The sequence below is a fragment of the Lissotriton vulgaris genome, chromosome 8, assembly GCF_964263255.1.
Source record: "Lissotriton vulgaris chromosome 8, aLisVul1.2, whole genome shotgun sequence".
NCBI lineage: Eukaryota > Metazoa > Chordata > Amphibia > Caudata > Salamandridae > Lissotriton > Lissotriton vulgaris.
Window position 1 is genome coordinate 823,289,413 of NC_141696.1, and position 10,951 is coordinate 823,300,363.

Here is a 10,951-nt window from a genome sequence, read left to right on the forward strand (position 1 = left end):
AATAATATATCTTATCCAAAAAATAACACAATGCTTGTTGCACCCCAAGAACTCTTAATCCAATGTCTTTACTTTTTGCCACATGGCGGCTAAACATGGTGTAGCTGTGGTGTGGCAAAAATAAAGACGCTGGAGTAAGAGTCTTGCGGTGCAGCAATATTGTGTTCTTTTTGGATAGTATTTATTGGACGGCTCTGTCCGCCTCCCCCGCTGGCACCAGCTGACAGAGCATACTTTCAAATTTTTTAAGGAAACTGCAGTGCATGATTATATATCTTAACCACATGGCTGCTGGGCGTTTTTCCCCCCCCCTGTGCTGGAAAATGCCATTTTAGTAGCACCATGACGAGCTCAGCTCGTCATCAGCACACGACACCCGTGGGTGATGACGAGCTGAGCTCGTCATCAGCATCGAAAGGGTTAATATATATATTCAATGAAAAACAAAGGTTAAACCTTTGTTATAGTTAGGAAAACTTTTTTTATTTTTCTATTCAAACCAAACGTGAAATACACAAACAGAATTATAACTGTCAAAGTTCCATACACAGTGTATTCAACTCAGTAGCCACACTTCATTAACTTTAACTCGTCATTCTACCATGCACTGTGTTGTCGGAAAAGACTTGATTTGCAATGTCATAACTGTTCTTTTAAATACTATTATTTTACATGGTATAAGTGAGATCATATAAAACAGTATGAGTAGTGCATGGAGAAGTTGTGACTTATAGTTGATGTAGTTTGGGTACCAATTTAAATATTCTGAGTATGGAGTTGCACAAGTTATAACAATTTGAAGGTGTTGGGTAAATTATAAATTGCATTTATAAGTTTAGAAATGTTATGTTTTCTGTGCGTTAACTTTTGCTTGTAGCTAAAGAATAAACACAATTATATTAACTTAAAGGTGGTGCATAAATTATACATTTACGGTATAACTAGAAATGAAGAATTTCTAATGTCAGTGTTTCTGCATTTCAGTTTTGGTTTGTATAGAAAGAATATATACAGTTTTCCCAGCAATAACAAAGGCTATATTTCAAATGAAAAACACACCCATCATCTTTTGCGAATGTGAGAACAGTTAGCAGTATCTATATATGATCCACAGAGGGTACCCATGTAATATTGCCATTGAAGGGTTCTAGTAATATCAGCATAATAAATCACAAGTCCATGGGGGTTCCATAGGCCAAGTGGTTTGTAAGTGTCACCAGAACCCCCAGAAAGCAGTATAGCACAATATTACATATTAACTGTTATTTTCATATGTATCTTTTTTATTTTGAAGTACTTAGATTGAAAGGCTGGTTTCTTCAAAGTACAGCTAACAATGGCCACCGATTGAAATTAGAATGTTTAGGTTTTGTTTACATTTCATGAATACATTCTTGAGAAAACAAAGGAGAATGGTGAGGACCAGTGGAATTGTGTGATTGTGTTCCTGCGGTGGTTATTACAAAATTATGGATCCACCATATTTGCCATATAATTTGATCCTCTGTTTGCAAATTTCACCCCAATTTGTTTTATTGTATCTAAAATGGATGAAAATAATACTACTATTGTCTCTTTCACCTCATGGTTTACAATGTCACCAGAATCCATCGATTTTGCATATTTTGCCCAATATTTTAGATAACCTTATCACATTATTTGCTACTCCAGGCCGCATAATCCTCACACTGTTAAAATTAGAGAAAGAGAGGGAGAGAAAGAGAGAGAGAGAGAGAGAGAGAGAGAGAGAGAGAGAGAGAGAGAGAGAGTAAGTATAATATCTATATGAATTATTTCCCATAATTCACAGTGCTGAATTAATTTGCAGGAGATTTGTTTTGCCTAAATAAATATTTAACACAACATTTTTCTTTCCTTCAGTGCTGATAAAAATGTGCTTTCACAATTACAGTGCTGCTCTTGTAACATTAATCAGCACACCTGTCAAACTCACCCTTGCAGGCCCAGCCTTGATGCAAACATCTACCAATGAATCCTCCCCTGTGTGAAAATAAACATTCTAAGAGCGGAACCCTGTCAGCAAAGAGTTAGACTGGCCCACTTTGCATTTTATTTTCTTTCTTTGTATGTGACTTGTTAAACCTAGCCTAGAGCATCAATGTGGTACAAACAGAAAACACATTTTAGGATGCAAGTTTTTAAATTCCATACAGTGCGCTTTTTTGTTTAAATGTTGATGTATAATAATACAAATTGTTGCATAAAAGCATTTTAAATATTAGCACAGTATCCCCAACAAATCTACACATTTCACAAAATGTGATAGAGATATATACAGCCTCAGGCAAACTATGAACAATATACGGGTGACTCTTCATTGCTCTAAATCTTTCTAAAGAGTACTAAAATCAAAAAATGTATCATGTAATATAAAAACACATAAAGGGTTATACCGTCCTATATTACTATCTCGGGGTTCAGGCATATTTATAAAATGTAAATGTCAGCACGAACCCCTAAATTTAACATAGCCCCATATTACACAGTATGAAAGTGTGGACATTTGGGATACATGTTTATTTGAAAGTTTATTTAATTATGATATCCATGAGTATAGAGACTTTGTTCAAATAACTAAATAACAAGCAGTGAGTTACAGGAGTGGCACAGGTCTGTGGCCACCTGCAGCAACCAAGACTCTGAGACGAACGCAGAGAATGCGCCTCAGAGCAGTATAAGGCAACATATCAACTCATATTTGATACAAAAATCGACCATGTGAAAACAATCACCTTTTCCCTGTAAACAGATAGATGCATATAATGAGAGCACACACCCAAGCGAAGATTAATTTGGAACACACTTTTTTATAAGGAAAACTTTAAATATGCTTCACGAGTTCCTCTCCTTCTGCAGCCATGTGTGGATATGATGTGAAAACACAGGCGGACTCGTTGTGCATTTTCATATTATGTGGAACGTTAAGGAAACGTGTTTTACAGCAGTGTAAGCTGTCAGTGGCACAGCCTTCGTTGTATTTGTGTAGCTTCATTTAGATTTTAATGGTATTTTAACAATATGTTAGATATATTTAACACACGTGAGGAGTTTGAGACATTATTTTAAATTTAAAAATGGTTTCAGGGTCTATTGTTGAGGGGAATAATTAAATGAAACATGCAGCCTGTGACACTTAGTTATACATAGACGTGACCATATGTTTAACTATACCCACGGACACACCTGCAAATGCATATGTGTGCCGTTTTATGTACTCTCGTGTATTGTGTTTTGCACGTTAACCATAAGCGGGTAATCGGAGCTTGCTTCAGGTCCTGGACAGCCCTTTGCCTCCAGCCCTGGACGGCGAGTACGGAGAGATGTCGGTCTCTCAACAAGTGGCCAGCGAGCTCCTGACTCCAGCTGCCGCAGGAGGACCAGGGGGAGGAGCACGGCACCGAGAGGAGACAACCTCATCCCGGAATTTCCATGAACCGGGCGGGCCAGGAATCCGAGAAAACAGCAGCCTCGGACCACAGCTCTGGGCAGCGGCTGGGGCTTCAGCACCATGGACAGGGGCCGTCCGCTACAGGGCACAGGGAGACTGCAGAACCGAGGGACGGGGGCTTCAGCTGTAGAACGCGGGGCAACTCACAGGAGCTCCATGACACGTGAGCTCCCTGACAGAAGCATCAACAGCACCAGGACACCGGGGGACTCCCTGACACAGGGGCATCAGCAGCACCAAGACAAGGGGGGAACTCCATGACACTGGAGATTCAGGACACAAGGGCGGCCACTGCAACATGGGGACAGCCTTAGGATCGGGCAAGGGAGCTCCTGGAGAAAGGAGCACCTAGCAGATACATGGGAACTCCCTGACACAGGGGCATCAGCAGCACCAGAACACAGGGGCTGCATCTGTTAGACTTTGGGACAGCCCTAGGATCAGGCATGGGGGTACCAGGAGACAAGGCAACTAAAGGATAAATGAGACTCGCTGACACAGGGGCATCAGCAGCACAAGGACACAGGGGCTCTATCTCTAGGACACAGGGGCAACTCCTGAACCCAGGTGGAGCTTCCTCATACAGGGGCGTCAACAGCACCAGGACACAGACATAGGGACAAATCTAGGCTCTGTCATGAGAGCTCCACTAGACTGTGGCAATTAAAGAATACATGGTATCAGCAGCATCAGGACGCAGGGGCTGCAGCTGCAAGACATAAGGCCAGCTCCACGATAGGACATTGGAGCTCCAGGAGACATGGGCAGCTGTACATAGGAACTCTGTGACACAGGGGCATCAGCAGCACCAGGATGTGGAGGCTGCACCGCTGCAGCTCTAAGACACAGGGGAAACTCATGATCCCAGGTGTAAATAAATGACATAGGGCATCAGCAGAACAAAGAAACATCGAGCTACCGGACACTGGAGTAGCAACGGAACTAGGAAACAAGCACTTCAGCTGTATGACGCAGGTACAACGCCTGTATAAAGGGAGAACTCCCCCGCACATGGTTATCAGAGCTAGGACCCAGTGGGCACTAGTTTACACAGGGGCATCAACAGCGCCAGGACACAACTTCAGCTCCAAGCACAGAAGTGACTACAGAACATGGACACAGGGGAAACTCCAGGCACAGGAAGAAGTCCCTTACACAGCTGGATCAGTAAGACCAGAACACAAGAGGTTCCAGCTCCATACCACAAGGGCAACTTCTATCCACAAGTGGAAAGGCACGACAAAGAGGCATCATCTGTACCATGCCATAGGGCACACATTTTAAGATATAAGGATTTTCATGCAAAGATTTACAATCGTGATTTTCAAGGCACAGGGGCATTAACTCCAGGACAAAGAAGACCTAAACCCGAAGATGCTGAGTCATGAGTGCCAAGGATATATGCATGAGCTCCAGGACGGAGGAACGTTTGCTGAAACACAGAGGTCATGAACCCAGAAGCAGATGGGGCTTAGCTCCACGACAGAAGACAAAGACATGAATCATGGGTCGCATGGCACCGGGCATTAACTCAAGGGCAGAAACTAAGACATACACTCATGAACCACAAGGGACAAGGCATCAAGTGCAGGTCAAAAGGACATGCATTCAAAGACATACTATCATGACACCAGGCACCAGGCCATTTACTCCAGGACAAAATAACCTACACACAAAGACAATGAGTCGTAAGCCCCAATGACAAATGCATTCGCTCCAGGGCAGGAGAACTTACTCGCAAAGGTACAGGTATCAGTTCCAGAACAGAAGGACAAACGCTCATGACTTCAGTACACAAATACGTCAGCTCCAGGATAGAAGGACATTATCTGATAGACGAGAGCCTGAAGGCAGTAGGGCAGTAGCTCCAAGACATGAGGACATTCACTCAAAGACATGAATCATTAGCCTTAAGGCACAGGGCATTAATGCCAGGACAAAAGAGCCTACACTCAAAGACTATGAGTCTAAAGCCCCAATGACAAATGCATTAGCTTAGGACAGAACAACTTACTCTCAAAGACACTGGATCATGATCCCAAAGGCACACAGGTATCAGCTCCAGAACAGAAGACAGACACTGAAAAACCCAATCATGAGTCCCAAGGCACAGGGCATTAACTCCAGCACAGAAACACATACATTCAAAGACCAGTATCTAGAGCCCTAATACACCGGGCATTACCTCCAGCACAGAAGCACATACACTCAAAGACCCCAATCAAGAGCCCTAAGACACAGGTCATTAACTCCAGCACAGAAACACATACACTCAAAGACCCGAAACAAGAGCCCTAAGGCACCAGGTGTTAACTCCAGCACAGAAACACATACACTCAAAGACCCGAAACAAGAGCCCTAAGGCACCAGGTGTTAACTCCAGCACAGAAACACATACACTCAAAGACCCGAAACAAGAGCCCTAAGACACAGGTCATTAACTCCAGCACAGAAACACATACATTCAAAGACCCGAAACAAGAGCCCTAAGGCACCGGGCGTTAACTCCAGCACAGAAGCACATACACTCAAAGACCCCAATCAAGAGCCCTAAGACACAGGGCATTAACTCCAGCACAGAAACACATACATTCAAAGACCCGAAACAAGAGCCCTAAGACACCGGTCATTAACTCCAGCACAGAAACACATACGCTCAAAGACCCGAAACAAGAGCCCTAAGACACAGGTCATTAACTCCAGCACAGAAACACATACATTCAAAGACCCGAAACAAGAGCCCTAAGGCACCGGGCATTAACTCCAGCACAGAAGCACATACACTCAAAGACCCCAATCGAGAGCCCTAAGACACAGGGCATTAACTCCAGCACAGAAACACATACACTCAAAGACCCGAAACAAGAGCCCTAAGGCACCAGGTGTTAACTCCAGCACAGAAACACATACACTCAAAGACCCGAAACAAGAGCCCTAAGACACAGGTCATTAACTCCAGCACAGAAACACATACATTCAAAGACCCGAAACAAGAGCCCTAAGGCACCGGGCGTTAACTCCAGCACAGAAGCACATACACTCAAAGACCCCAATCAAGAGCCCTAAGACACCGGGCATTAACTCCAGCACAGAAACACATACGCTCAAAGACCCGAAACAAGAGCCCTAAGACACAGGTCATTAACTCCAGCACAGAAACACATACGCTCAAAGACCCGAAACAAGAGCCCTAAGACACAGGTCATTAACTCCAGCACAGAAACACATACATTCAAAGACCCGAAACAAGAGCCCTAAGGCACCGGGCGATAACTCCAGCACAGAAGCACATACACTCAAAGACCCCAATCAAGAGCCCTAAGACACAGGGCATTAACTCCAGCACAGAAACACATACATTCAAAGACCCGAAACAAGAGCCCTAAGACACCGGTCATTAACTCCAGCACAGAAACACATACGCTCAAAGACCCGAAACAAGAGCCCTAAGACACAGGTCATTAACTCCAGCACAGAAACACATACATTCAAAGACCCGAAACAAGAGCCCTAAGGCACCGGGCGATAACTCCAGCACAGAAGCACATACACTCAAAGACCCCAATCAAGAGCCCTAAGACACAGGGCATTAACTCCAGCACAGAAACACATACACTCAAAGACCCGAAACAAGAGCCCTAAGGCACCGGGCGTTAACTCCAGCACAGAAACACATACACTCAAAGACCCGAAAGAAGAGCCCTAAGACACAGGTCATTAACTCCAGCACAGAAACACATACATTCAAAGACCCGAAACAAGAGCCTTAAGGCACCGGGCGTTAACTCCAGCACAGAAGCACATACACTCAAAGACCCCAATCAAGAGCCCTAAGACACAGGGCATTAACTCCAGCACAGAAGCACATGCAATCAAAGACCCCAATCAAGAGCCCTAAGACACAGGACATTAACTCCAGCACAGAAACACATACACTCAAAGACCCCAATCAAGAGTCCTAAGACACAGGGCATTAACTCCAGCACAGAAGCACATACACTCAAAGACCCCAATCAAGAGCCCTAAGACACAGGGCATTAACTCCAGCACAGAAACACATACATTCAAAGACCAGGATCCAGAGCCCTAGGACACCGGGCATTAACTCCAGCACAGAAGCACACACTCAAAGACCCGAAACAAGAGCCCTAAGACACCTGGCATTAACTCCAGCACAGAAGCACATACACTCAAAGACCCGAAACAAGAGCCCTAAGACACCGGGCATTAACTCCAGCACAGAAGCATATACACTCAAAGACCCCAATCAAGAGCCCTAAGACACAGGGCATTAACTCCAGCACAGAAACACATACACTCAAAGACCCGAAACAAGAGCCCTAAGGCACTGGGCGTTAACTCCAGCACAGAAACACATACACTCAAAGACCCGAAAGAAGAGCCCTAAGACACAGGTCATTAACTCCAGCACAGAAACACATACATTCAAAGACCCGAAACAAGAGCCCTAAGGCACCGGGCGTTAACTCCAGCACAGAAGCACATACACTCAAAGACCCCAATCAAGAGCCCTAAGACACAGGGCATTAACTCCAGCACAGAAGCACATGCAATCAAAGACCCCAATCAAGAGCCCTAAGACACAGGGCATTAACTCCAGCACAGAAGCACATACACTCAAAGACCCCAATCAAGAGCCCTAAGACACAGGGCATTAACTCCAGCACAGAAGCACACACTCAAAGACCCGAAACAAGAGCCCTAAGACACCTGGCATTAACTCCAGCACAGAAGTACATACACTCAAAGACCCGAAACAAGAGCCCTAAGACACCGGGCATTAACTCCAGCACAGAAGCACATACACTCAAAGACCCGAAACAAGAGCCCTAAGACACCGGTCATTAACTCCAGCACAGAAACACATACACTCAAAGACCAGAAACAAGAGCCCTAAGACACCGGTCATTAACTCCAGCACAGAAACACATACATTCAAAGACCCGAAACAAGAGCCCTAAGGCACCGGGCGTTAACTCCAGCACAGAAGCACATACACTCAAAGACCCCAATCAAGAGCCCTAAGACACAGGGCATTAACTCCAGCACAGAAACACATACACTCAAAGACCAGAAACAAGAGCCCTAAGACACCGGGCATTAACTCCAGCACAGAAACACATACACTCAAAGACCCGAAACAAGAGCCCTAAGACACCGGGCATTAACTCCAGCACAGAAACACATACACTCAAAGACCCGAAACAAGAGCCCTAAGACACCGGGCATTAACTCCTGCACAGAAGCACATACACTCAAAGACCCCAATCAAGAGCCCTAAGACACAGGGCATTAACTCCAGCACAGAAACACATACACTCAAAGACCCGAAACAAGAGCCCTAAGACACCGGGCATTAACTCCAGCACAGAAACACATACATTCAAAGACCCGAAACAAGAGCCCTAAGACACCGGGCATTAACTCCAATACAGATGTGTGGGACCAGCACCAGTACCTCTCTGTTGCCAACTCACGCTGGGCTTTAGACCTTGGGCCCCCGAGGTCCACAGGATGAACTTAAACAAGTCCTTAAAAATAGGTGGTGTTTTCAGATCTCAAAAGGCGCCTGTGCTCCGGGTGGCACCTGTATCCAAAAACTTAAATTAACCCCACTGGGAAGGGTCATACTTGCAGCGTAGTGGTGCTCATCAGTGGTACCTCATTGCCTTCTTGAGTAAATACTGAATACATCAACACTACAAACCTGGTATCATGTTTGAAAGCTGTCCACAGCCAGACTGAAATTTTTAAAGTACACAACCATAGTTCTGTCACTTATGTGGTCGGTTGTCACGTACTACTGCTGGCGAGAATAAACCAAATAACGATACATTCTACTCTACAAACCGGACGACATATCGACGTTGCAAACATATGGAAACATTTCTTTAAACAAAATAAATCCTTTTTTTGTTTACAGCACTTTCCATTTCAAAGCACTGTAATAACAAGCGCTAGTATCATTCTATACAGCGACGCCTAACTAGGTAGTACGAAAGGCCGTTTGGCTGTTCTACAGCAAAAACGAACTGTGAAACAATTTGTATATTTTCTGATACATCTGCTCATAAATATTTCATATGCAAAATAAAGTTTGTAACAGAAAAAAACCTGGTCGATAAATAACCTTAGTTTAAAAAGCAAACTGGTTTTCAGTTATTTCTGTTGCATGTTTTTAACAGGAGCGAACTGGTTTCGTCTCTTGCAGTTTAAATATATATCGCGTTGTGTTTGTCCCCAGCCCTATCATTTAAGCGCAGGAAAAACAGAAGTTGTTCCATGTCTTTGTTCCGATTCAAACATGTAACACAGACTGCAATAAACCCCGCTCGGTCCATTTCCTCCGGCACAAACAGGAAATAGCACACAATCTACACTATTTTTCCACCTGTGAAAGTTAATGTAACAAGACCCAGGGCAGTTTGTTGACTGTGTGTCCATGATATATAATGTGAGCTGGGAATGCAAGAAACAATCATTGGCCCCATCCCCTGCGTCGGTAGTAAAAGCAGCTTTGATATGGGGTGAAGCGCGCCCCGGTGCCGCTGCACCGTATGCACTATGAATAGCTACGCTCCTGCTCCCCGCGAGCACTATAGTAAAAGTCCCTTCAAAGTTTGCCCACCGCCCTACAGTGTATGGGGAAGGCACGCGGGGGCTTGCAGCTCGTACGCCAGGGCTGTGAGGGGCGAGGGGCGAGGGGCTTCCATCCTACCTGAGACGGCCTGCAGCGCGCACAGGCAGAAGAGGGCGAGGAAGAGGCGGAGCTCGGAGCGCGGCGGCGGCGGCTGCTGCTGCCCGGTCATGTTTCTCGGAGTCTGTTTCCCGCCTGCCGGAGAGTGGACTTTTTATGCGCTCCTAACTCCTGCAGGCAGGGGCGCGAGGCGCGTGCCTCTGATGGGCCGGAGTGAGGGGGCGCCGTCATTCGTAACACAGTGCGTCCGAAAGGATGTGGACCAATCAGCACGCACCCCTTCACGCGCCAGCTCTGTCCTTATCCCTCACATCAGCACCATTATTTTTCCAGGCTTCAATAAGAGTAGAGTGCAGAATCCATAGTGCTGGCCAACTGGGATTTGAGACTCATCTCCAAGTTTTTGAGTGAAGGCTGGAGAGTAGCCCTTGGACGGGTGCTACGTTATACGTATTGATTACTTTTTAGGAATCTATCGTGTCTTTCAGACCTCCTAATGGCAGCTACTTGAATAATATTAGCCCAACTTCCTGTGATGGAGGGAGAGCTCGTGTCTCCTGGGTCAACAGCCAGGACCAGGCAAACAGCAATTGTTTAGAGTCATGGAGACACCTTTCCAGACAGCACCACTCGATGTTAAGTTGATATTCAATAAATACCAAGACATCTACCCCAACTGATACATTTCCTGTTAATTGGAAAGAAAAAGCGGTGCTTTTCGCAAGGCGTGGGAGGTAGCGCGTAATTCGTAACATCTGTTTCAG

At 45.2% G+C, this 10,951-nt stretch overlaps 1 protein-coding gene across 4 annotated transcripts in view; it reads right to left on the reverse strand.

Annotated features, from left to right (window-relative positions):
• The window catches only part of NMS (neuromedin S), a 373,480-nt gene extending 363,158 nt beyond the window's left edge, over positions 1–10,322 (reverse strand). For all 4 annotated transcript variants that reach the window (XR_015299176.1, XM_086933393.1, XM_086933392.1 and 1 more), the window contains exon 1: positions 10,209–10,322. Coding sequence is in view for 3 of the 4 variants with exons in the window: in XM_086933393.1 (XP_086789519.1) it covers positions 10,209–10,299 (91 nt within the window). In the remaining variant the exon portion in view is untranslated. The remainder of the gene's footprint in view (positions 1–10,208) is intronic.
• Positions 10,323–10,951: the final 629 nt, after the last annotated feature.